The 27,760-nt window shown below is 41.7% G+C and overlaps 1 protein-coding gene across 5 annotated transcripts in view; it reads left to right on the top strand.

Moving 5' to 3' along the window:
• The window catches only part of lrch1 (leucine-rich repeats and calponin homology (CH) domain containing 1), a 120,395-nt gene that overhangs the window by 47,333 nt on the left and 45,302 nt on the right, over nucleotides 1-27,760 (top strand). For all 5 annotated transcript variants that reach the window (XM_049594681.1, XM_049594678.1, XM_049594677.1 and 2 more), the window contains exons 3-7: nucleotides 6,223-6,349; nucleotides 7,733-7,838; nucleotides 15,800-15,936; nucleotides 20,047-20,177; nucleotides 26,511-26,598. In XM_049594681.1, coding sequence (XP_049450638.1) covers nucleotides 6,223-6,349; nucleotides 7,733-7,838; nucleotides 15,800-15,936; nucleotides 20,047-20,177; nucleotides 26,511-26,598 — 589 coding nt within the window. The remainder of the gene's footprint in view (nucleotides 1-6,222; nucleotides 6,350-7,732; nucleotides 7,839-15,799; nucleotides 15,937-20,046; nucleotides 20,178-26,510; nucleotides 26,599-27,760) is intronic.

Here is a 27,760-nt window from a genome sequence, read left to right as displayed (position 1 = left end):
CAGATATGTTTTATATCAAAATTACCTGAGTATCGTTTAGTTTTGGATTGTTCATCTGGCAGAACAAGACAATGTGAAGACATTACCCTCCAGAAATAATGATTGGCATTTTTTTATCATGTTTTATTGACCAAATTATCCTATGATTTATCAGGAAAATGATAAAATGGAAATAATTACCAGACAGGAAATTGGTGACACAGATGGAGAGGTGGAGGCCTGATTGTAGAATATTTTTTGGCACGTGCCAGTTTTGGTTTTTGTCTGTATGTACATTTTCAGTTTGGATCCTAAGTATTGTTTTTTTAAGGAGACCCCAGGTCTGCTTGTTTGAGAAGAGACCTCTGTGGATAATTAGGTTCACAGTAAAAAGCTCCCAAATGTCTGGATCAGATAAAGGTGAGCACACGTTAACTTATGAGAGGAAAGGGAGCCACTGGTCTTTGAGATACCAAACAGATGCACTGATTTGTAATGTGAAAGGGTTTTATTCAGTGCTTTTACCAGCCTGGTCCGGTTGTTTTGGAGAAGAAGAGGCCTCAGAGGATAATTCAGCTCCCAGTTAAAACCTCCTGAACAATGAGCACTGAAGGGATTCTAACCAGGAGAAGTTTCAGCTGGTTGCAGTCTGCACTTAACCCTAACCCCACCAAATCCCCCGAAATACTGACTTTCCTCAACCATCATGTTTTTATTACCAGTGAACCGGATCTTTTCCTCTTCGCTGCTCAGCTCAGTTGTCTTCGTCACACACACACGCACACACACACACACACACACACACACAGTTTTCTGTCATGGTGTTATCACTGAGTTAATTAGTAATTTAATGAATAATCGATTTGATCAGGTTTTTAAATGCTGATCTGGTGGAAAAAATCAACCACAGTGCATGAACACATGACCGCAGATGTGTGTGTGTGCTTGTGTGCTGCACGTCTGCATGCATGTGTGTGATGTCTAATATTCATACACTCAACACTCTGGACAGAAAGGTCTTTATATTTCGCCACCGAAAGAAAGGCTAACACACACACACACACACACACACACACACACACACACACACACACACACACACACAGAGCCTGTCCTGTCACAACAGGAAGGACGCTCCGTCTTCCTCTCCAGGAATCATGCAGCGTTATTTTTAGTGTCTCTAAAGTCAAACAGCTCAGTGTCACATCTGAAACAGAGAAGTTTCATCCGTGACTTTATCTTGAATGAACTGTTTATAAGTTTCATCAGTGTCAGAGGCTGTTAGAGGTGTGAATATAAGAAGATAATGTTGATACATGATGTAGAGATGAAATGTGGTTCATCATTCATGTTCCCTGCTGCGATGACTCTGTAATGATCCTCTGACTTTTCATCCAGCTCCATCATCAGGTCGACATCTTAATGTGTCCATACTTTAGTTTATGAGTAAACACCTGCAGAGCTGATATCATTCCCATCAGCCTCAGCTGGCTTTACTGATAATTTGCACGTTAGTATGCTAACACGCTAAATTAGCATGATGAACATGGTGAACTTTGTACCTGCAAAACATCAGCATGTATCAGAACTTTGTGTGCTGACGTTTAACTCAAATCACAGCTGTGCCTCAGTGCAGACACACTGAGCTGCTGGAGACACTTAGTGTGGTTTTTCTCCATTGTCTCCCGAAAAAGTGTGTGTGTGTGTGTGTGTGTGTGTGTGTGTGTGAACAGCTGGATAAAGTCACTTATATGTTTCCTGAAAGTTATTTTCAGAGCTGAGTCAGAGGGGGTTTCACAGTCCTGTGGTGAATATGCGTGTGTGTCTCTGTACAGGACATCCACATGTGTGTGTGTGTTTCTATTTTACTGGTCGGACATTAAAGACACTGTTTCGTTTGCTTTTCTCAGTGAGATTTATTTGCCCAAAGTGCTTTACAGGCAAAAGTGAGGGAAATTAAAAATTAAAAACGGACATTATGTCAGCCGAGAGGATGTGCTGGACGTAGCTGAATAATATTATATCAAATTATTATCAAGCATTTGCATGAAACTGTTACTGAGTCAGTGGTTTGCTTAAAGAGAGTAAACTACAACAGGCGTTCAGACCGTTAGAGGAGGATACATCTCAGCAGCCAATCAGAGAGCCTCCAAAGGAGATATCACAAAACCCTTTGTTGTTATTATTGTCATCATTTCTGCATTCTTGAACATGTCAGATGTTTTACACCTTCCCCTGACAATCGCAGGTTGAAGCTGAGACTTGACTCGAGGCAGAAGTGTGAGGCTCACAGAGGAAGCAGCGGATAAGAGGTGTTTATATGTAGTTAGAGGATGAGTCAGCTGGAAAAAGGTTAACTTTAGTTTAGCCCCCTGGATGAAGACACTTCACAAACTCAGATCAAATACAGTAGAAGTAGAATACCGTAAAAGTCCTGCATATGTGCAGCATTAGTACTGAACATAATACATGGTTACACAGTCCAATAAACATGAAATCTACTGCCTTTCTGTCGGAGCTGCCTTTGAAATATCAGCAAAACATTTGGCCTAAAAATAGTCATCCTGAGCTGATCAACAGGATCAAGTCTGATCAGCCTTTTTTATATAACAGCCATAAAAACCCATTCAGTCACACTCCTTTGTTTGTTTGCTCGGGTATGACAGCTGCCAGGTGAGTTCGTTAGAGCTTATTGTCGTCTGACGTTGGGGCCACACAGCCCACATCAGCAGCTGGCTGCAGCTCATCTAGAGATTTGGAGTCTTGGCTGTTTTCTCCACATGATGTGCACAGATTGCAGTACAACTAGACAGTGAAAATGGTCTGTTGAAAGTCACATTGATGTCGTCACACCAGCACCTTTCACAGCTGATGTCTGCGTCTGTACAGTGTGTCTCAGGCATGAAAATAAATTTATTTTTAGCTTCACAGTTCTTGTTTGTGTTGCAGTGTGAAGCCCTCTGATGTGTCTGTGGACAGAATCACTTTATTTGTTAACACAAGGCTTTTATTGTGAATTGTTGATGGACATTATTGTGGAGCTACATTTGTTTCTTTATTATTCAGAGTAGGTTTGAAAATCAAAAAAATCAATCAAAAAAAAGATTTGAGAGCAAAAGTATCAATACTGCAAGTAAAAAATGATTGAGTAAAAAATGCAAATCCAGAAGTTTTGTTTGCGAGTCTGTTTTTTTTTTTCGTTTGCAAGTCAAAAAGTTTTGCGAGTAAAAAGTTGTACCTGGTGGGCGGGGCCTAAACTGAAAGCTGTAAGACACGTCTCTGTTGGCCAGTCTCAATCAGAACGATAGCTTGCAAAGCAACATGGGAGTTCTGTAGTTCACGGGAATTCAGTGCGGGAGCTGTGGCGAAAATCAATGAGCAGGTACGTTTATACACAACTAATAGTAGTAAGAATGTTTTATTTTAGGGTGTCCGCAGGGTCTTAAAAAGTATTAAAAGTTGATAAATCAAATGTCGGAAAATTAAGGCCATTAAAAAGTATTAAAAAGTCTTAATCGCGATTTTATGAAGTATTAAATTTTCTTGGCATTCAAGCTTTGACAGAAAGTATCCATGAATGTATAATTTATTTTCCTCCTCGCGACTATTACAAACAACGATGTGTCGGTAGACACACTCGGACTGCCATCGGGTGTGTGGGGGGTGCTGAGCGAAAAAAAAAGTCCAAAAAAGTTAATAACTTACAATTTATGGCGAAAAGGTAGTTTCTTGCAACTCTAGAATTAAGATAAAAATATTCACAAACGAAAAAACACTTCTGGTTGCTGATAAGTAGTGTTTAACTTTTGATTTAACACTAAAAATTAAAACCCTTGGCGCGCACTGCAGCGCAGAGCAGCATGTGTCACTGACACCAGACTCAGAGCGCAGCGGACCGGTGGAAAATGTCACCATCAGCATATTATCTTACATCAATAAAATCTATTTTATCATTATTTTGAGTCACGTTGTTGAAAGAATTTAGTCATCTGTGTTCAAGCCGGATAATAGGTCTCCATTCATTGCACGTCGGGCTTTCTATTTCCTTGTCGGAGATGTTTTCTTTTTTAATTACATGATAGCTATTCTCCCTTAACTCACCAGTAAAGAATACCTTTGTTTCAAATAACCCGTGGCAATAATAATATCCCTGTTTTCTGATTTACTGTGAAACTTTTTTAGGCAATTCATGCAACAGTCAGACCAGATGTCTTCTTTACTCAGCCTAATGGGGCCGGCCTTTATTTGTCAACCAACCAAAACCAATCAATTAAAAACACAAACTGGAACTGGAACATGAAATCTTACATGCCTAACAGACATTGCTTCTCGTTCTTTGAGTTTACATATGGCTAAAGGGGAAAAAAAACAACCATAAACAGACGGCATGATTAGTGTTGCGTTCAAGGTCCCCCCCCCCAAAAAAAACGGGAGAAAAAAAGGCTGAATATTCGTTTTTTTGTTTTTTTTTCCACAATCGAATCCCGTGCCATCAAACGAAGCTTCGAAGCTTCGAAACTTTGAATTTTTTGGGTCAGCCCTAAATCCCACATGCAGGGGGCTAGCCTTAAGGTTGTTGTTTTCAGCAAGTTGGCCTTGAATAGCTGATGTTGAGCTGTAGAGCTGTGTTACTTGTTACGACCTGCCTTTGGTTTAATTTATTCTTTCAAGCTTTATTCCTTCTCATCTTATCTGAGTTCTGTTGTATGTTTGTGCTCCATAGATTTAATTGCAAACTACAACAGCTTAGTAAGTTAAAGATGCGTTGCTGCTAACGACAGCCTGAAGTGGCAATGAGGTCTTAAGGTTTTTTTGGAAGGTCTTAAAAAAGTCTTAAAAAGGTATTGAAATTAACCTCAGGATTCCTGCATATACCCTGTATTTGAACTGGTGCATGTAGATTGCTTTTGTTTAGCCAGGGCAGAACTATTCGACGGTGTAACTGTCAGTACCATAGATGTCTTGGGATGTAGCAGTAATGCCGACTGTCGAGCGTTTCCAGTGGGAGAGAGGGGATCGTGGGTGTAGCCCGCTCTGTATGGAGCCACGACAAACCCACCAATAGAAACTATTCTCTCAGCCATCAGCGTAGGCCCTGCCCATTAAGTGCAGTTGAACTCACAAGCAAAACTTTAACTCGCAAGCAAAGAGGACTGATTTATAAGCAAGATGATCTCATGTTTTTACTTACAAACTTGATTTTTGATTGCAGTTCAAGAAATATGCTCTCAAAACAGTTTTATATGATTGCAGCAAAAAGACCTCCGTACACTAAAGGCAAACTCCATCCATCCATTTTCCACTCACATATCCGGAGCCTGGTCGCAGCTATTTTTGGGGTTTGCAGTGTCATTTTGTCAGCACTGCATACTTAGACTCACTGCCTACAAATGTACCTTGATTACATCTTGCATGACAGGCATCATGGTGTTAAAAAAATTACAACCCACAAAAGAGATGGAGTGGATGTGTTCATGTAGCTCCTCTCTACTCTTCCATCCACTCAAAGTGCTTTCACACTTGTTGTCACATTCAGCCTGGTGGCCGAGGCCACCATACAAGAAGTCACTTGCTACGCAGTTAACTTTTCACACACACTCACAATAAGCACGATGTAGACTGTAGGAGCGGCTCTATGCTGCTTTTTCAATTTAGTTTGTTTGTTTGTTTGCATTTCTGCACTCACGTGTAAATACATGCAGGAAAAAGGAAGTGTTGATATATGGTGATGTTTTTTTTCCCATGTTGCTCTCTTGTGTGTGTGTGCCACAGAACAAACGGCAGTAAACACTTCCTGCGTGTGAATGTGAAATCACATTATAGAACACATTTATCCTGTGATGCATTCACTGTCCCACGTCTCTCCATTTAATTTTAATGCTGCGTTGGAAGATTTGGTGCTGAAATATTCATATGTTCAGGCTCTGCTCTCTCATTCAGTTCCTCCTCATGTCTGAAACGGTCCATAAAAATGATCATTCGTTAGAAAAATAATTTGCCTGAGTAAATTGTTTATTATATTGTTTATTTAAAAAGGACACTGACAGTTTAAAAGAACTTAATAAATGTGCCTCGGGTTCTTTGACAGTTAGTGTTGCAGCATTAATCCGAGATAACCAGTGAAAAGAGGAGGAAATGGCTTTTGAATTGTTCATTGAAGAGTGCCATACGAGTAAGGTCACATGATCACGATTAATGGGTAGTTTCCTCCATCTGATTGCGTGAGTGATGTCTGTGTTGCAGTCGTAACCAGCTGGGCGCTCTGCCGGCCTGTCTGTGTGGTTTACCTCTGAGAGTCCTCAACGCCAGCAACAACAAGCTGGTCAGCCTGCCGGAGACCATCGGACAGCTGCACGGCCTCATGGAGCTGGTAACACTCTTTATACTCTGTGTGTGCGCGCAAGTGTGTGACAGATAACATGACTATTTTTGTGTTTGTATATCTGTATGCGAGTGTCTAATGCCTACTGTACACCAGGAGACTTTAAAAAGACTTTAAAAGACTAAAGTCTGACACCCTTTAACTAAACTATAGACTATAAGATTTTACAAAGACTGGGGATCTTGCATGGTCACTGTTTGCAAGACTACAAATAGATTCCTTAAGAGATTTTTTCCCGTCCTGCTTCTGGTGGAAAATATCACACCAAACTCCCCTTACAAAATATGACATATTAAAAATTCCTTACGTGTCTGCAAAAACACATCATTCTTGAAACCCAAGATAAAAGGCGCCACACGTGGACAGTATTCTTGTCAGTTTGGCATCAGTAGAATCCATAAAGATAAACTGCATTTGATACAACCTTTACATTTTGGATTTGCCATGACTTGCTGCCAACCTCCGTTGGTTAGCTTAACTATTTTACTGGAAGGAGACTGTGGGAATAAGAGGCAAACTGTTTCAAAATTAAAATTTCTTAGTAAAATAAGTACTGGTTGGTGGACCAGATTCGTACCGAATTAAACACAGACTCTTGTTCACTCCACATCTCCACCAACAAGAGAACTGAGACTTGTTCTGGTCCTTGCGCCTCCCTAGAGGGGAATTTTGCATTTTCCTAGGATAGCGAAGGCATTGACCTGCAAACAATCTCACTCCTCTTGCCTGAATTTAACCAACTCAACCAATCAAGGCAACAGGTACTAGCCAATCATAGGAAGAGGCGGGTAATGTCTGCACTATCCTAGGAAACACACAGTGCTACTCAAAGTCAAGGATGCTTCCTTGATCGGATAGTTCTTCCAAGTCATATCCTACAAGGGCGAGGCAAGACTCCTTCATAGCATTGGAAAACAGTCGCAGTCACATTGGAACAGGCTAGCGAGTGCCCAGGTGTGCGTCACTGAAGAGACCCCGCCTTCAGTTCCGGCTTATGGGTGCTCTGTGCCCGCTGATGATACACACATGCATCCTTCAAAATTCCCTAAAGGAAGGACTCGGTCCTTGGTAGAATTCAGTGACGTAGCCTCCTTGACATTCAGCTGTTTAAGGGTCTTTTCTTGACTTTGAGAAGCTCCAATTGATTTCCTCCCCCAGAGTCCTCTCCATGTTTACTGTCTACTACTTGGTTGTTGATGTTCAGGTCATTGAACTTCAGTATGTGCATCAGCCAAGACTACAGTGATGAACGAACATTAAGATCATTTGTACCCACATTTTACTGCAACAATACTCTGTTACAACTTGTTTTCACTTTACTAAAGTAAAAATATGACAGTATTAACTTGAGTTGTGTTTTTTTTTCTACAGGACATCAGCTGCAATGAGATCACGGCTCTTCCGCGTCACATCGGCAGACTCAAAGCTTTGCGAGAACTAAACGTACGTCGGAACCTTCTCTGCGTCCTGCCAGAAGGTGAGACTGTGACAGAAGTGCAGAAATCTTTCTCCACATTGAATCCAAAGATCCTGTTTGTCCTTTTTTTTTTATATCTGACAAAATGTGTAGTGTCTCGTCTTTATGGATTTTTATTTCTGTCTTTATTCAAGAGCGTGGCTTTTACCATTAGAGAGCAAATGAATGATTTCACTTTCAGATTTCTTTTGTCCCTCAAAAACCTGCCCTTTGGGGTACTGAGTAGCTCACCCGGTAGAGCAGGCACCCCGTGTACAAAGGCTACGTGCATGCTGCAGTGTCCGCAGGTTAGATTCTGACCTGCAGCCCTTTGCTGCATGTCATTCCCTCTCAATCCCCCTTTCACACTACCACCGTCCTATCAAATAAAGGCCAAAAAGCCCAAAGAATAATCTTAAAAACCCTCTGCTTTACCAGCTATCTTGAACCCTGCTGCTTTAACTCGTTGCTGAGTCATGAAGGTGACGTTGTTTTGACTCCAGCACTCTGACAGGAGGTTAATGTGCTGTACAGCTACTATTATACTGAATGTAGCTGAATATTACTGTGAAAAAAAGTACAAGCATTAGGATGTTTAGTCACAGTGCTTTTCTGCCAAAAGTCAAAAGAAAAGCAAGGGAAGTACATTTGATAAAGCTGTGGAGATCATAAGTGGATCAACCTGTTTAAAGAGTAACCACACATACAGGATACTCTTAGAAGTAAAGTGAACGCACCTGCATCAAAGCAAGGATCATTTCATCGGTCAACACTACACGTGATATTATTTTGGTTGGGGTATTTTGGCAGGTTTGTTGCACAAAAAAGTCCAAGAGCAGAGATTTGACAGCACTCGATTCATGAGTGCACAGAGGGAGCCTGGGTGTGAGGAGTAGGTTTCAAGGAAAGGCACAGGAAATCTTTAAAAGCAACAGGACATCTGAGGGAATGCATTCAGTTTGAGCAGAAGCAGGGCAAATGTTAGTGCAAGCAGCGGCTATCTGAGCGCGAGGGCGGGGTTTGAAGGGAAGAAAACAAAACCTGTAAGTGAAATGAATGAGTCCTGCTCTCAAATTGAAAAACCAGGCTCTTAAATAAAGACAGGAACAAGACTCTGTATCTTAGAGTGTAGTTTAGACAAAGCTGCCCTTCATGTTCTCTTGAGGTGGGATTTAGATCCAACAACGTCCGACGTCTTCTGTGTGACGCTGATCCTGACCAGACGAGGTTTGTGCACTTTAAGGAGGCACTTTGAGCCACTGCTATTACTTTTATTGATTGTTATTGAAGAGTGGAGTGTGGCCTAGCATCTGATTTACATTTAGACATCATCTATATATAAGACAGGGAGGCACATGTGAGACCACAGAGTCCTCTGTATGCACAGCCACACCCATCCCAGTTCCCAAAAATACACTTAACCCTCAGTGTGACCGAAGAGCAACCTCCAGAGATCAGTGACAGCCACAGCGCTCCCCGGAGACACCACCCAGTGTGACTGCTGATAGGCTGAGAGGCTGGAGACAGGCAGGCTGCTGATTGGAGGGCTGCCAGTTTAAATCAACACACCAACTGGAACAACTGGGAGAGTTTGGTTTTCAGTGTGTGATATCAGTGCCTGTTGATCCAACATAATGGGAATCTCTTTCTCCACTGAACCGTTTATTTGACCACAGCTGCGACTAACATCTTCTTATCTGCCCACACTGTGTCTATAAAATGTCAGAAATTAGAGAATCATGTCCAAAGCTTCCCAGAGTCCAACGTGATGTTTTTAAATGTCTTGTTTAGTCTGACCAACAATCCAAATCTTAAAGATAATCATTTTATAATAGGATCAGAATGAGATAAATCAGCAGATATTTATATTCGAGATAAGAATTTAGCTCTAAAAATGACTTTAAACGATTTAATGATTACTGAAGTTCATTCCTTTTCTTTCAGTCATGTAGTTTTGATTCATTTTACACGGTACTGAAGATGTTTTTTCGTGGTTGGTGTTAAATGATGGAGGACAGTGTCCCAGAGGATCTGCAGAAAATAAGGGATCTCTGATTGATCAGCCTCTAATCGTCAGTGGCCAATATTTGTTGTAAATAGTTGGATCGATAGACTCTCTAAAGGGCGATCAGAAGAGATGAAATATTATAGAGTAGTTGGCAAATATTTTTTTATCTTTAAGCTAATCCAGTGAGGCTAATTTATGTATCAGAACTTAAAATCAAAGTGACAGGTTGTATAAAAATTTCATGTAGACAATTTTTTCTGCACAACTACAAATAATTTCTCCACATTTCCCAACGTGTCATTTCTCCAGCAGTGTTTGACAGGTTTAGAGGCTGATTTACGAAAACACACTTATTGATCATCATTTCAATTCGATTCAATTTCAATTTTATTTATTAAGCCCAATATCACAAATCACAATTTGCCATATATAGAGTAAATAGGATTGGTCCGAGCACAGAACCTTGCGGAACGCCAAAACAAACTTTAGTACGTAAGGATGATTCATCATGAAAGTGAACAAACTGAAAACGATCAGATAAATAAGATTTAAACCAGCTTAGTACAGAACCTTTCAGGCCAATTAAATGTTCCAGTCTCTGTAGCAGAATTTGATGGTCAGATGGTCATTTGAAAAGATGTTAAGACCAGCAGCCAGTTGCTTCTTGCTCTGCTGCCGTTCAGCAGCTGACAAGCGGAGCTAACTGCTAACAGCCATCGCTGCAACTAACTAAACTCAGCAGCTCCATCATCCACAGTCGGACACACATGGCTGATTATTTACTAGCTCACAACTTGTACCAATGGCTGACAGTGCTCCAGTGTGAGTGTTTTTGCTGGCTAGTGAAACATCCTGGTGCTCATGTGGCATTTGAAGATAGTTGTAAGCACGGCTGTTCTCAGATTTCAATGTCCGATAGTCCATTGCAAACATTTTTGTAATGTCTCGTCTCGTCAACCACAACGAAACATAGATTTTGTCTTAGTTTCTATTATCGAGATCTATTTTTTGCTCGTCATCATCTTGTTTTCCTCGTGGAAAAAAGGTCGCTGACAAGAAATTGTTGTCATCGTTTTCGTCAACTAAATGAACACTGTCAAATAGACCCAAGATTGGTTATCGGTATCAGTTGATACAGCGTTGCGGTCCTGATTGGAGTTTTATATATTAGATTATTTTGGAGAGTTAAACATGGAAATCGGGATCTTTAAAAATTCCAAACTTCCCCCCTGGAGAAAGCTGGGAGGGGGTTGATTGGCACAAAACAACTGCCTGGTCTGAACCAGAGTGGTGCTTGTTATTGGACCTCCTCTGTCGTCAGTTCAACTGCTGTCTGAACACCTGTAATGAATTCTGCTGCTACATCCTGAACCTGCTGATAACCACCGAGAAGATCAACTTTGAAATGTTGACTCTGATGTTTGACCCCAGTTTTCTTCTTTCCTGGTGAAATGTAGCAGGTTAAACTGATATGAACCCCAAACACTGCTCAGACATGAAGACATATTTATGATGCCTGTGAAGAGGCTGAAGCATTAGAACAGTTTTGTCCAGCATGGTGGAGGGTCGGTGATAAACAGGCTGGGAGACGTGGAGTCAGGCCTGTTGATTCTCAGTCTGAATGATGAGCGGGTGCAGACTGTTTTCTGGATGATTCATCCAGCTTTATCGCTGCTCCTCAGCTCGTCCACTCTGTTTGGATTTATTGCTGTATCTTCCGAACTCGACATATGCTTGTCCCTCACTATTACACCCATCTCCCGCTTTGATTGATGAGCTCTGATCTGGCTTGGCGGCCTGATGCCACAGCGACAGGGAGGTTTGGACGGAGCAGACTGGACGGCAGCCTGACAAAGGGAGGGATGTTGTTCTTGATTTAATATCTGTTGAACTTGTGCAGACTTCATTGCTGCAGCGGAGAGCCCCTGAGATAAGACCACCGTGACTGCTTTAGTGGTTTTTAAAGGTTGGCCAGGCTCGGGGGGGGGGTTCACACTCAATCTGAGGATCAGATCTGCAGACCTGATGGAAAAATGTTCCTTAGAGCCAGAAACATCGCCATGGCTGCAAGATGCTCCGCTTAAAACAATGCCTGCACAAATAATACAAGGACAGGCTGAAATATGATGTGTTAGCGTTTAGCTGAGCAGCCTCAGAGCTTCACCTTTATCCAGTACTATAACAGTCCAGTGTCTCTGAGTCTTTGTGACTAAATGTTTGTCCTCAGTGACCTCATAGAAACATTAAACATGTTTTTGTATATAATTCAGTCCAGGATGTATTTTTATCCCGTAACCAGAGGAATGTTCTCTGGTGTCGGCCCTCTCTCCATCATGGTGGTGCAGCTGACATTATTGCTGCCTACGAGAGGTTTTAATTATGAGCGACTGTCAGGACGAGTCTGTAATAATCGCGCTGTCAGAACTGATGGGATGCATCACTGACAGTCTGCAGGATGTGACTCCCTGAACGGTTTCTTCCCACAAACCCACACATCAGTCTGCACTGTTTTTCTTTCGCCTTCGTCTGAGGACTCATGTAAACACTTACACACACACAGCAAAGTATTTTTAGAGCGCCTGAAAAAAACAGGAATGAAAAAAGCTTGTGTTTTACAGTGTGGGAGCGAGACAGTTACACATTAAAGGAGCAGTACACACAAAATCTGCTTCAGTCCTCCACTCTGCCAGAAAGATTAAAACATTAAGATGTGTCAGTCCTCCTCTTTATATACCAGAGTAACTGCTACAAACAGCACAGTGCTCATGTAGATAACATCTGTTGTAAAGTGGACTTTCTACAACTTAAAGCATCAAAGATATATTCAGACATGTAGAGGAGTCTTCCACAGTGAGTCTCTGAGGCAGCAGATTAGTAACTTTTGAACAGCAGTGTATATAAAGATTCTCTCCCTGTGTGTGTGTGTCTCATGTGGCCTCAGCGGGTCACTGCGGTTCACTCCACAGAGGATTATTTTTAACCTCTGGGCAGAGGAGATCAGAGAGCTCTGAGGGTTCACGAGGGTCAGGTCTGTCCGTCTCTGATGCATTCTGGGTTGTAATAGTCACAGAGCAGCTCTCTGCTGAGTCAGTCAGTAGCTCTGTAGTAAAGCACCACACGCTGAATCATTCATCGTTTCAACACTGAATTTAAAATTGAATTTTAATGTCTGATCCATTGACCCTGATCACACTCCGTCTATTCTCAGTCATGATACAAAGACATTTTTCCAAATTAAATATCTGTAAGTGTTTGTGGATAGAAGTCCGTAAAGAGAACTCCTGATAACTTCACATCTTGCCTCAAAATTATTATGTTTATTGTTTCTTCAGTATCAGTTTAATCCAGTGACTGATGTCTGTTTTCATGGTGAAAGTGCAAACACATTACAGGCTTATAGCTAATGTGGCGTGACTTTTCATGTTGCAAATTAGTCTGAACACAGAACAGTCTGTTGCCCACAGCTAGCTCACGGATTATTACAAATACATGTCTTTTACATTAATATGAGCTGTTTTATTGTTCTGTAAATACATTTTTGACATTATAAAGGTTGTCAATTGATATGGTTCTTATAATCCATTAACACTGATAAAGATTTTTATCTGTTTATCTGTTTGGAATTTTTATTTTTCCTGAAACTATCCCAGGACCTGTAGAGTTCACACTGGACACGAAAATGCTGCCAACTGTGACAATGCTTGCATGGACTCTTGACAGGGTTCTTTCAGTGCCCATGTTAAGCAATTGGGCTGTTCGCACAGGAAGCAGGCGCCAAGCTCCGTGACCGCCCATCAGTCTGCAGCGATAGTTACACTGTCTGGTCTATTTTTTCCGCGAGCGATTCTGACATGAAAACACACCAATAATCTACTCTGAACAAAATAAAGGATGTGATACAAATGATCTGATGATGTGAAATGATAATATACGCATCCTGTGATTCCACATATTTGTCAGTTGTGTCTAAACAGAGTGCGAGAGAAGTGGACAGACACACACAGACACAAAAGCAAACCATGGACAGTAAATAAATATGGACGACGCGTCTCCGTTTTACCTCACTGCACAAAAAAGAAGCCAAACTATCCAGGATATGGTTGCAGCCATCCTGCGCTGGTGATGTCATAAAGAGCCAGAGTCTGCACAGTAGCCATCTCTGCTGGTACCGAGTTCCCACCCATACACCTGACTGACCACTAAAATGACAGAAACCATCTTTACAGAAGAGTTATTTGACATGTACTTTAAGTTTAAGTTTGGCTTGTGTTTGTGACCAGCCAACAGGGAGCGATTAAGTTGTTGTGGCTTCACTTTTCGGGAGCTGTCATCTCGTCCATCTTTACGTACAGTCTAAGAAGCAAATAGAGACCGAATGCTCTTCATGTTATTAGAAACGAGCAGACGAGCAGAATTGCTTGCTGACCAGTGTGGAGAAATACGTCTCTGTGTGAACGACCAGGCGACTGCTGGCGGGGCTCTTTGTGTCCAGTGTCCCGGGTCCTGCTTCTTGATAAACAGACAGATATGAGATATTAAAGGTCCTTTGAAACACTGTCATTACTTATTTTTGCACCTTGTGGTTCTTGTTACTGGTGCAGCAGCCTGAGGTCACTGCTGGAGACGTCTCTCCTGTGTCATGTGCTGAACTTCACTAACTCTACATGCGTGTTTCTCACAGCTCGAGGTTAAAACACGTAAAACAAAAAGGTACATTTTCAGCATTCGTGTTCAATGTGACTTTTTTAGTGAAATCAAACTTCGACCTTCTTCTCACCGTTTTAACTTAAGTTCTATAGCCCCCAGTACTGTAGTGCATGTGCACGTCTGCAGGCTCCTACAGTGACTGTAACTCTCAGGCTGCGTTCACCTTGAACATCAAACACTCTCTTTGTTAGATTGCAGCTCAGAGACTTTATTTAAGCGCAGCAACAACATTCAAAGAAGGCGTTTATTTTCAGGTATTTCAGTTCTAATGATGAATAAAGTTCACACGAAGAAAAACACTGAAACTCGTCTGCGAACAATTACAAACCTCCTCTGAACACAACAGCTGCATTGTTCTGTGTGATGGGAAACATGTCGGCAGTTTCAGCTCTGTGTGTGTGTGTGTGTGTGTGTGTGTATTTGTAAAATTCAGCAACAGAACTTTTATTAGTCATGCAGCTCATATGTGTTTCACAACTCCCTGAAAGTTTTAGAATATATTTTAGACGGTGTTACTCAGCTTGTTTTCACTCGTCAGGAATTAATTTCCTCTGTGGCAGAAAAACATGTTACACAAACCATCAGACAGTCACACAGTGAAACTGGGCTTCATAAAAACTTTCACACAGGGGTGTCAAACATATGGACTGTGGGCCAGAACCATCCCGTCAAAGGGTCCAGTCCGACCCACTGGAACACTTTGCACACCTAGTACTCACCCTGATGAGAATACAGGTCTCTGGAAAACGCTGAATACTTATTGTGGCTTTTTATCTATTTGCTGTTGAATGATTGAGGTCGGCCTAACTGTGGTGTTAAAAGTATGTTTCTTTCATATTCTGATTATTCTGAAAAATTAAAAGTTCATTGCTCTTTGAAAGGGTGTGCTTACATTATTGCACTATTCAGTAAAACAAACGGAACAATTTGGAGGTGTTGTGTTGTTATTTATAGGTTATTATGAACTGGTCACCGGCCCACTTGAGATTAAATTGAGCTGCATGTGGCCCGTGACCTCAAATAAGTTCAGCACCCCACTTAAATAAATCTGCTGTTGTGAATACCTGAAAGAACATTTCAAATCTTTGAATATAATATCACCACCATGTTTTTAAAACTGTGTGTCTAAAAGGTTAAATTAAATCCAAAAATTCACATGAAGGAGACAAACAGAGGTGTTTACCTGACTGGTTAATGAGTGTGTGTGTGTGTGTGTGTGTGTGTGTGTGTGTGTGTGTGTGTGTGTGTGTGTGTGCTGTTCCTGCAGACCTGGCCGGCCTTCCTCTGGTGAAGTTTGACTTCTCCTGTAACAAGGTGTCGACCATCCCGGTGTGTTACAGGAAGATGAAACAGCTCCAGTCCCTCCAGTTAGAGAACAACCCACTGCAGAGTCCACCTGCACAGGTACACACACACATGCACACACACATGCACATGACACATGTTGAAAAGTATCATGGGCTCTGATGTGCAGCTTCTCAGTACGATGATGCAGATTATTGAGTTATTAACATTATTTACATTCTTCAGTTCCTCTGATTTATCAACATGAATTAAAGCTAATCTTTTCACCCTAATATGTTGATATGTAATCTAATATAGAGCCTGTTTTTATAATAATATAATTTGGAATAATCTGCTTGTTACACAATAATAAACTCATGTTATGGAAAACTGGACTGTGCAGTGCAGACAGCACGTTAAAAGACAAAATAATTCCCGCGTCTCAGCACTTCCTAGTTACTGAAACGACTCGATATAATCTGATCTGGATCTACAAATTTCTGTTCTAGTTTGAAGTTTTACAGTACACGGTTTTGCCTGTTGCTTAAAATATGCTCATAAAAATCCCAAAACATGTCTGGCGTTACAGAAAATAAGTTCCTTGTATTCTTGTATTGCTAATTTAAAATCAAGTGTTGCACTCGGGGACCGATGAAACATCACCAGTATCACATTTGGCTAGCTGCGGCAGGAATGTCTAACAAGAAGACACCAAGTGCTCGCAGTTTGCTTTGCCACAAACGCCTTGAAAGTGCAAGTTTAATAACATATAGAATACATTGTAAAGAGAGGCAGAGCATAGCTGCGCTGGATGTTGGCTCTGCACCCAAACGTTTGATGGTGGTGTGATGGGGGAAGCAGGAGTTATGCCCTTTCTTTATCATTTTCATAGTGAGACAACATGATCGATATCTCTTTTGTGTCTGTACGTCCAGTGGCTGGGTCTCAGCAGTTAGCATTGTGGCTTAGCTTAGTGAATACAATTGAAGTCCGTAGGGGGTCAGTAGCCTGCTCGGTAGAAGTGAACAAATAAATGTTACAGAAACCCTGAAGCTGGCATTTCTGCACGTGCATTTAAAATAAAGATGTTTAAACATTAATTTGAATTAATTCGTTTTATAAGAAATTTGATACACGGAACTATAGTGTGTTTACGCCTTGCGCGGAGGGATACACCGGTGAGTAGCAGCTGGCTCTGGGACAGGTACGCTAGGTCACTCGGTAAAAGCAAACAAAGAGACGACATGGACGATATTACTCACTCGGCTGAAAGCTGTCCATCAGCTCCTGCACGCCTGGGGCGTTTTTTTCAGTTTATTTTAGGAACATGAAAACATGCTTCAATCACGCCAGGATTAGTGATTGCTGCAAAGTTTTCACTCCTTGTGATGCACTCTCTGCGGGGGTATTCCTCCTGATGATATATCTCCCCAACGATGGCAGCACCGAACCCCATTCTGTGCAGCAAAATGATTCCACCGTATGCATAGGTTGGCAAGCCCCGCAGCTAGACCACCAATCCTCCCCTGACCTCCGTCTCCCCTCAGCAACTTGCTGTTCCGCTGCCTCGGAGGCTTCAGCCTCTCTTCTCGCCCGCTCAGCATCCAGCACCTGGAGTTCCTCATCCTTATACTCCAGCTCAAACAGGTATGGCTCTGGATCTGTGTCCGCTACAAGAAGCTCTTCAAAATTGCGTTCAAAGTCGTCCATTGCAGCTACTATAGTCCGGAGATATCGTTAGGCTAAGTATACAACTGAGTTTTGTTTACAAGCTACGTCTGTGCCTGTGCCTGCTCACCGGTGTATCCCTCCGCGCAGGGCGTAAACACACTATAGTTCTGTGTATCAAACTTCTTCTAAAACAACTAATAAGGACTCGTTTTTCGAACTGATGTTTAAACATGTTGATTTTAAATGCACGTGCAGAAATGCCAGCTTCAGGGTTTCTGTAACGTTTATTTGTTCACTTTAGAGATGCGCGGATGGCAGTTATAACTGCCTGGTCCGCGTTTAATCCGCGGATCGGGCGGATCGGGTGATAAAAATGAACAATCTGATTAATGGCGGATGGGTTATGGGCGGGTGAAAATAATAGCCTAATAATAACTTTTATTTAAATTGCACTCTTTAAAAACAAAGTTTACAAATTGCTTTGACAAACATTAATGAGGGGAAAATGTATTGCATGCTCTAAAATGTGAACAACACGTTTTAATATTTATATGTAGTCAGGCACAATCTGGCCAGCGGCCAGACTCTGATTGAGCCTAATTGAGGACCCCTGTGTATGGACCAGAACACCGGAGCATGATGGAGGGCTCCTTGCAAGCCTTGCAAGGAGAGTCTTGTGTATTCCCGCAACTAGTGCTGCGAGTGAGCGCTCATTCAGCGCAGCAGGGCGCATCATAGAGGCGAGGCGGAATCGCTTGAATCCTGGTACAGTGGATGCTATCTTATTTTTGCACAGTGCAAAGAAGAAGTCCAAAGATTAGGCCATGACATTAGATTGCATGAGGCCTGTTCGTTATTAGTGCGAGTGTTGGTTTGGCTTTAAGCTACAACATTGTTCTATTTATTTTTGAACTGCTGCGCACTTAGGCAGTGGCACATTTAAATATATGTTGGAAAAATGAACACTAACTGGACTGTTACTGTTCGTAAAGTTGCCATGACATTCAGAATTTTATTTTAATTAACAGAAAAGTGATCTGAATTTGCGAGCCTCGCTGTGTTTTGGACTGCTGGATGCCGTTATGTTTTATTATTTATTTTGGACAGCGGCCTAACATTATTTTGTTTAATTATTCTGTCATTTATATGCTCAGGAAGTTTTAGCGACTTGCAGAACTGTAAGTAAAATGTAAGCCGATGTTCAGGCTATTGTTGAAATACTGAAAAAAGAACGTTTTCTAAAAATAAATGTTTGTTTAAAATGAGCCTACTTGTGTCGTGCGCAATACAATAGGCCTTCTATATCATTATGCTTATATCCCGCTGATAAATAATGTACGATTGGTTGGGCAAGCATACTCTTTAAATGTGTCATGTGGAAGGGTTTATTTAACACAGTGATCCCCGCAGCAGCAGAAATGAGTGTCTCCTCATTAAGAGTGCCAATGTGCGCCTTTACGCACAGAGTAACAGCGCCATTTTATTGATTATTTTAATGTCAGTCAGCTGACGGGATCGGCCATCTAATCTTTCCTGATAATATAAACATGCGGGTGGATGCGGGTCTGTAATTATAGAAAATTAATTTGCTCGGATGGGTGGCGGATGGATGATTGATGGATAGATGCGGATTCGGATGCCGTCAGAGCCCATCCGCGCATCACTAGTTCACTTCTACCGAGCAGGCTACTGACCCACTATAGACTTCAATTGTATTCACTAAGCTAAGCCACAATGCTAACCGCTGAGACCCAGCCACTGGACGTACAGACACAAAAAAGATATCGATCATGTTGTCTCACCATGAAAATGATAAAGAAAGGGCATAACTCCCAAATCGTCGGAGTATTCTTTTAAAGGGAAAAGGGATAAAGGTGACCAAGGCGTGCTCAACAGTGCCAGTGTCGGCACATATTTCACGGCTGCATTACCCTTTTTCCATTGTCACTCTTGGCCACGCTGAGTCAAGCCATGCTGCACCGATTTGTGTTTTCATTGTCAGTTTGGACATGTCATGCCACACCAAGCCACACTGGAGATGGACTCTCTGTGGAGTAGGTCCCAAAGCTGTGCCACCCGCCCTCAAGTGGTTAGCAGTGACATCTCACTGACCGCAGCCAACCCCCGACGACCCACTCGCTTTCAACACAGAAGCATTCACAAAGAGCCTCATTATTTCACCCTATTATTACTAAACAGGCGTTTCGTTACCTAATTGAAACTACTTAGATAAAGTCATGGAAATGAGGTAAAAGGAAAGTTTTGAAAATTTGTTGTTAAAAATATGTGTGAACCTTGTATGAGCCCACAGTAAAAACATTATCACAACACACGGCAGGCAGTCTGCTACACCTGATAACTATCAATAACACACTGCATCATAGTTTTACAGAGAGCTGAGATGAAAGTGTGTGTACTGACCTGCCTCCTCTCAGAGGCTGAGGGACACAAGACTCTGTGAGAATGTTAAACAGTGTCTGCACTACAGTGACTCAGCACTCAGGTTGATGTCTGAGTGAACACGGGTTGAAATAAGTTCCATCTCTCTGTTCCTTTCAGATCTGTATAAAAGGTAAAGTTCACATATTCAAGTATCTGAGCATCGAGGCGTGTCGCAGCGAGAAGATGCCCGACTCACTCTACCTGCCTGTCATAGAGAGACTCAGCCTATCACGGCCCACCACCGGCAGGTCAGTCACCGTGCCAACTTCAGTGTCAGACACCATCTTCCTTTCTCTCCTCCTTCATCTGTGTTTATACTGGTGTCAGTTGTTCAACCAGTGTGACTTAATGGGACTGCTGCAGAGTTCAGTTGTGGCACAAAGACGACTGATGGCCTCATCAGTCTCTGAACCTTCTGGCGAATGAAACAAGAGCTCCACTTTTGATTTCCCAAACAGTGGAAAGAACAGCTGCAGAGTAAACACACTAAAATGATTTCACACTCTGTTGATGAGCACATCTTTCAAAACGAACACGTCTTTATTTCACTTCAGGTGTCTGAGTGGTCTGATTGATACATCCTCTGAACCAAAATAACAGCTCCTCCTATAAATAGAGCTTTAACCTTGTCAGGAATGACATGATAAAGTCCAAGACTTGTTTCCATCGTGGTCCCTGATGTTCCACAAGACCATCCACTCCACAACAAGACAGGGACAGACACACGGTCAAAGGGGAAAACGCTCGACCACGACACAGCAGCCCACCCACAGATATACAAGCCAAATAAAAAACAGCAACAATACACATGTGCACATTTCTTTTTTTAAAGAACCCGATTTCAATGTGCAGAACGACCATGACCTTATGTGGAGATGCTATCCTCTGTTAGACAGTTTTCTTAAAGCCTTGTGGGTTCTGCACCTCCTTTATCACAGCAGGCAGTTTGTTCCCCTCTGTACCTCCAGCAGAGAAAAAAGAAACCTCACCCATCATGGTTTGAATCTTATTTTGAAGTTATTTCAGGCGTTTCACACGTAGAGATCCACTTCATTTTCTGCAGAGACAGTGTGAAGTGATTGACTGGCAAACAATTTCCTGGCTGTAAAATTGTCTCAGACAACCTCTGCAAAACTGCAAAGTGTTGTTTTCAAACTTCAGGGAAAACAACACTGCTCAAAAATGCACTAACACCCACTAACATCTGACTTTTTAATGCGATGGGAAAGATTTTAAATCACATTAACACCTGCGTGAAATGACTCTGCCGTCACGGGTATTTATCGCCTCCATCTCCAGTCGACATTGATGGGAACACAACACCCAGGCAAATGCACTAATTTTAGCTCCTTTACAGGCAAGATGCAAGGACGCAACGTCACAAAACACAGTCCGTCTCTATCCAAGCAGAAATAAGTAACCACCATAACATGTTCAATGGCCTCTGTGCTCCTCTCTGCACTCTCTGTACTGACCTGACTGTGATGTTGAACATGACACACCAAAGACAGACACACACAGGAAGTCACACTCATCTGCTGCAGAGCTGTGTACACACCGCTGATTTGCTGGCAGTGGGAAAGGAGTCTGTTGCCGATGCTAATTTTGGTTGCAAGGGGGTATCAGCGAGCTTTAGAGAAGCTGGTAGGTGGATTTTGTTTTCTTTGGACAGAGCCAGGCTCGCTGTTTCCTCTGTTTCCAGTCTTTATGCTAAACTACGGTAACTGGCCTTATATGTAAGAGCTCTGACACACCAGGCCAACTGTCGGCCATTGGTCAATGTCAGGCCGTCAGTGAGCGTCTTTTGCCGTAGTTTTTGCAGTGTGTCCCTCACCATTGATACTAGTCGGCCTTTGTTGACTGTTTTTCTTTTTTTTGTTTGTTTGTTTGTTTCTTGGCCAATTCAGCATGTTGAATCAGGAAGTGAGACAGAAACAAACTTGTTATATTGGATAATATTATGTTTTTAGCCAATGAACTCTTAAGGAGAAAAAGTTCATAACTGTTTGTGTTGCTGTCCGCTTGCGCACTGTAAATATGCTCTATTCTTTCAACATCAGGTTTTTTTTGCTAATGTCCTAACTGGCTAACTAGCACTTTGAATCCGTCCTGACGGTCTTCCAGTTTCCCTTTTTGAATGACAAATAGAGGCCACTGCCACCTGCTGCTGTGGAGTTATTTCCTCTCACGCAGGCGCAGAACTTGAATGCTAGCTTTCTGTTGGCTGGAGTGTTTGCAGTGTGTTAAAGTGCAACTTGCCGAGACATGGTGACGTGAGGTGACTCTACAGGCGGCCTTCGTTGTCTGGGTCTTAACGGACAAACTCCTCATCTAACGTCTCAGCAAGACAGCAAATAAGCTTCTCAAAATGTCAAGCACTTCAGTGAGGAACATCCAATCCTGGATCTCTGTATTCTGCTAACGATGAGTTGAAGCTAAATATTAAACATTCAGCAGTTTAAACCAGTTCATTCAGTTCAGATTTCTGGGTTGTTTTTTGATGAATCCAGAAGCTTTGGGGACTTTTTTCCCCCGATTTCAACAACAAAGAGTTCAGAGTTTGCTGCAGCTCTGATTTGTTCCTCCAGCTGTCTTCCTCCATAGATAGCAGATATATTGTTGGTAGTTAGAGCCAAAAGTGACCAAAATACTGCAAAAACCTTAATCAGCATCCCAGAAAATGTGATGTTATAAAAGCTGCCTTTTATTCAGTTAGAGAGAGTTTTGGGAAATAGTCTCAACTTGACAAGGTGTATCCTGTGAAGTTTTTTTAGTTTGAAGCATGTAGAGCCGCCGCACACACTGACACTGTCTGAAATCTAAAGCAGCATGTGTCACAGTGATGACACGATTAGTTTCAGGACTTGGACTGTCTTTGTACCAAACTTTCAGGACTTATATTCCTTCTAAATGCTGTCAGCTCGTCTCAGCTGAGGACATGTTACATCACATCAAAGCCCTTTATTTGGTTTGGTTTTAATGACGCTGCTCTGCGTCTCTGCTGTCTCTGATCTAAGCTTCCTCAGTTTCTCAGACTGGAGCCAAATCCTCCATTAGTCAGCTGAAAGTGATCCGGCCTGTGACTCCCTGCTGGGTCACACTGACAGACTGTCTGCCATCACACAGCTTCACCGCACAGCTCGACCATAATCCATCACTGCTGGATGAAATGTGGTTTATGATGGCTGGGTGGACGAAGGAAGGGAGATACAAGCAGTAGAGGAAATGAGGAGGAAATAACAGAATGAAACAAAGGAGGGGTCACATGAGAAGTGTTATGAATGGAGGAATGAAGGAGTGAATCCAGCTGAACTGTAACAGGAAGAGATGGAGGAGAGAAGCTTTAAAGACAAATGCAGAATCGAAATGCTGTATAAATGTGAGGAGTGGAGGGATGCAGAAATTACAGAATAGACAAAAGAAAGAATAAATAATAACAGCAATAAACTTTAATTATACAGCAGATTTTAAAACAAAGTTAGAAGGTGCTTTACAGGTTGGATCAGAAGCAAAAACATTTCAGGACTATAATGAAATCAAATCAGACGATTACAACAACAAGTGCACAGGTGCAGACCAGCCAAGGCCAGTCGTCTGGTCTTCTGTGCACATCAGCAAGCGCAGACGTGATATATGTCTGGATATATTTGCAAAACTATTAGAATTCGGGCAAGATGTGGTTGTGCCTCGCTGAAGAAGCCTCACTATCTCAGCTGTGCTGTTATTATTGACTGTTAATGTGGAAATATTTCACATTTCTTTACAAATATCAAATGCTCAGACTGAAATAACATCATGAACACGACAGCTTGTTCTCAGAAACAGTCGTTACCAAAATCTGTTCACAAGACATTGTGACATTTTTACTCCAGTCAGATTTAAATTAATGTTTCTGATGGAGCTAATTGCAGACAGCTCACATGTGGGTGTGAGTAAAAGTGAGTATAATTAGTTGCATGATGTGTGTAAATATGTGTTTTTGCAGTCACATCAGTTTGAGAAAAAGTGATTGTGGCAGGTTTCCCATGATACCACTGTCAGCAAGTGCTCGTTCAAAAGTTTGAGCAACGATCTCGCGATGTTAACGAAAGTGCAGTAATCCCTTTGACAAAATAATAACAAAGTAATAAACTAAGAAATGAACAACTGAAGGGAACAAACAAAGGAGGAAAGGAAGAAAGAGTTTGATTTGGTACTAACAGTGTGGGATACGCGTCACCAAGCAGGGTGACGGGTTCTCACCGATGTCCAAACAGCGACCGTCAGCCAGCCGTCAGCTTGATGTGTCAGGGCCTTAATGTTGTTCTGTGGAGTCAGTTCAATGACTTTTAGGACGCATTCACACTGGAGCTATTTGGTCCTCTTTAAACGAACCCTGGTTCGCTTCCACGGATAGTACGGTTCGTTTGGAGTGGTGTGAAGACTGTCATTCGAACTCTGGTGTGGACCAAACGGGCAAACCCTGGTCCACTTGAAAACTGGAGATCTCGGTTCACTTGCAAGTGAATCCTGGTGTGGTTTGCTTACAGTGGGAAATGCAAAGAGACTATCCAGTGCTTTTTGGTGTTTGGTGTTTTTGTGGTGACCAAGCCGGCTGAAGGGGATGGACTTCTGTTTTCGGTCCTGGCCAATTGATGAGCGGGGTTTTCTTCTTCCTAATGCTTATATTCTTCCTGGTCAGTGGTCATTTTGGGCAGTACCGCCCCCAGTCGAGCAGCTGTTGTCCAGGCGGTTTGGTCCACTTTAAAAAGTGCAGTGTGAAAGTGAACCGAACCAAATGAGGGTGTGAAATTTTTCGTGAATGCTCCCCTCTGATGTTTGAGTCTAACGTTGGTTGTGGTTGCAGTTGTGTCAGTCATACGAGGAGCAGAAATCTTTGTGAATCGATGATAGAAAAAAAAAATCATCTCTGTTTGAAGTTACAGTTAGACGAGAGATCTCCTATAGGCTTGGTCTTGGAGTTCAGGCGAAGATTAGGTTAATAAACAACTTTATAGATGATGGTTTTGCTAGCTTCCCCAAAAAGTGATGAGACATCCCAATGCGAGTTGAATCAGCTGACGAGAGTGCGGATCAGGCATGAACCAAACCACTCCACTCCTGTGTATTGTGAGTCCCCAATGAAGACAAACTGGAAAATGTTTTTTGACTGGGGGGAAAAAACAAGGAAACGAGGACACAAAGGATTATAAGAATGAAGGGATGAAGGAAGAAAGAAAGCATTTTCATAAATGACAGAAGAAAGGCAGAAATGAAGAATGAGATGAAGCAGACGGAGGACAGAAAGAATAGAAAAGCCTGTAACTGAGCCGGAGCTCTCACAGGATGTTGTAATGTCCGCCCACACAAAATCCTCCCAACACGTGGGCAGGAAAAATGGTTCCTATTCTCATGGCGACACACACATACACACAATACACACGTCCTCAATCCTTTTATTTTTATTTGGCTGTGTTTTTATTTTCCCCAGATTTTTCTTCTGTCATTCTCTGTGGTTTTGTTTCTTTTGCTTTTCAAGTTCTTGTGTCTCAGTTATTTCCCAGGCTTTATTTTTCCCTCTCTCTTCTTTTACTGCCCAGTTTCCTTCTTCCCATCACAGTTTTTTTTTCTTGCTCTATTTTTCTCTTAATTTCCTCATAAATTCTTCTCTTTTTCTTTCTGGAGAATGTTGTTCTCCCTCTCGTCTCACTGCAGAGGAAGCTGAGAGCAGATTGATGCTATTTTTAAAACTTCATTAATTCAAAGAAAGCCGGTCACACTGAGACTCAGTTTACTTTCGACCAGGATGAAGGAAGAGCCCCGCCAAAATAAAACACAGTAGTCAGAGTTAAAGATCCTCTCATCACATTTTCTGTCAGAACATTACATCTGTATTATTTTGCTTTTACATCTGTCAATCAGTTCTGTGTTTTTAACAAGAAACATGAGTAGGTCACAGTCAGAGACAACAGAGACAAACCATTCACCTTAACTGACATCAGGGTGTTTACTTGGAAGGAGTACTTACACACACTTACACGTTTATATATAATGTGTATGTCCATTGCAGGATTTGTCTTAGATATCATATAAGGTGGTATTAAAAAGGTCTTAAAAAGTCTTAAATGTACGTGACTCCGTTATATCTGTAGACACCCTGATGTGACGTTACCAGCCAGCTTGTTGAAAGATGGCTGCGCCCTGCTGGCAGAAACATGAAGTACAATCTAGTTTTCCAGCAGGATATCAAGTTAGATTACAGTGTCATATCTTGGCTGAGGTGAAAAACAAACTACAGTCATATTGTTCAGTGTTTCACCTGCTTTTTAAAATGTGCAGACAAACAGGTGGATGGTAACACACTGTGTGTCTCCTGTGTGTGTTCATCAGTCACAGTGAAAAACATGATGTCATGAAATCAGCTCTGAGCAGCAAATCAGAAAGAGTGTGAACACACCGTGACAGAGAGGGAGGGAGAGCACAGTCTCTCTGTGTCTCACTTGCTCTTTAGCTCGCCCACACACACACACACACACACACACACACACACCTCTACATTGTGTGTGTGTGTCAGGTGTGTAACCTGTGTTGTGTGTCTGCAGCGTGGAGGACATGGAGCAGCAGAAGAAGCAGGACAGCGACTCAGGAGTTGGCAGCGACAACGGAGACAAGCGACTGTCGGCTACTGAGGTACTGACACAGTGTGTGTGTGTCTGTGTGTCTGTGTGTATGCATGGTAGAGTGTGTGCGTGTGTGTTTGAGGCTTTTTGTGTGTCTGCACATTTGTGTAACTGTGTGTACGTGCTGTGTGTGTTTCTTTCTGTATTCCTGTTATAATAAGTGTGTCGACATCATTTTCATGTCCCTGTTTCTGTGTGTGTGTGTGTGTGTTGTACAGCAGCTCACTTCTCAGTTTGTAATTTATGAGATGTACAACATCATTATTTTTACACTCCTCCTGTCATTAAAACTTAATGATGTTTAGAGGTCACTCTGTTGTTACGCTGTATCTGCAGCCTGACTTGTTCTTTTTAAATTCCTTCATCCTTTTATAGACTCCTACTGTCTGCGTGCGTTTGAGTCCTTTAATCAGTAATTAAACAGGGCTCTCATTTAAATCAACATACTGTAAATAGCTTATCAACCAATTTCTCCCAGCAACATTTTTGAACAGGGCATTTTGCAGAGTAAAAAATATAGATATGTTTTCTTTATATCACTCATCATTTATTACATCTCATCCAGAACTCAGCCAGTGCTGAAGCTTTCAGGCTGCTGCAGGTGTTAATTATTAGAGGACTTTAAGAAACCTGATGCAAATGTATTGGTAGTTTTTATCAATAAGCAGTTGATATTAGAGCTGCAACATGTAGTCAAATTATCAAGGAGTTGATCAACAAAAAAAGAATCAACAGCTACTATTTTATTTGGATTAATCATAATTTTTCCATCAGAAATGCCAAATATTATGTGCGTCTGCTGCTGCTGCTGCTAAGATAAATATAATTTAGATTTTTACAGCTCTTTAAATGAAATAAGCCATTTGAGTTCATCTCATTGTGCTGTGGGGAATTAAAACTGTTAATTTTCATTATTTTATAGACAAAGTCGAGAAAAGAACCCGCAGGTTATATAATAATAAAAATAATTGTTAGTTGCTGTCTGTCTTTTTTTTTTTTTTTTGCAACATATTTAAAATGTAAAAAAGAAACCAGGTGAGATGTTTTACAGCTAATGAACTGGCTTTATTATCAGAGATGATGGCAGCATTAATTAGAAGATAACAATGTGAAAAGTAAATACACATGAAATTAAATTATTTTAGCCGATAACTTTCACATTGTGTCAAATA

Source organism: Epinephelus fuscoguttatus, linkage group LG13 (genome assembly GCF_011397635.1).
Source record: "Epinephelus fuscoguttatus linkage group LG13, E.fuscoguttatus.final_Chr_v1".
Taxonomy (NCBI): domain Eukaryota; kingdom Metazoa; phylum Chordata; class Actinopteri; order Perciformes; family Serranidae; genus Epinephelus; species Epinephelus fuscoguttatus.
Note: the sequence above shows the minus strand (reverse complement) of the source record. Positions and strands in the feature narration are given on the sequence as shown.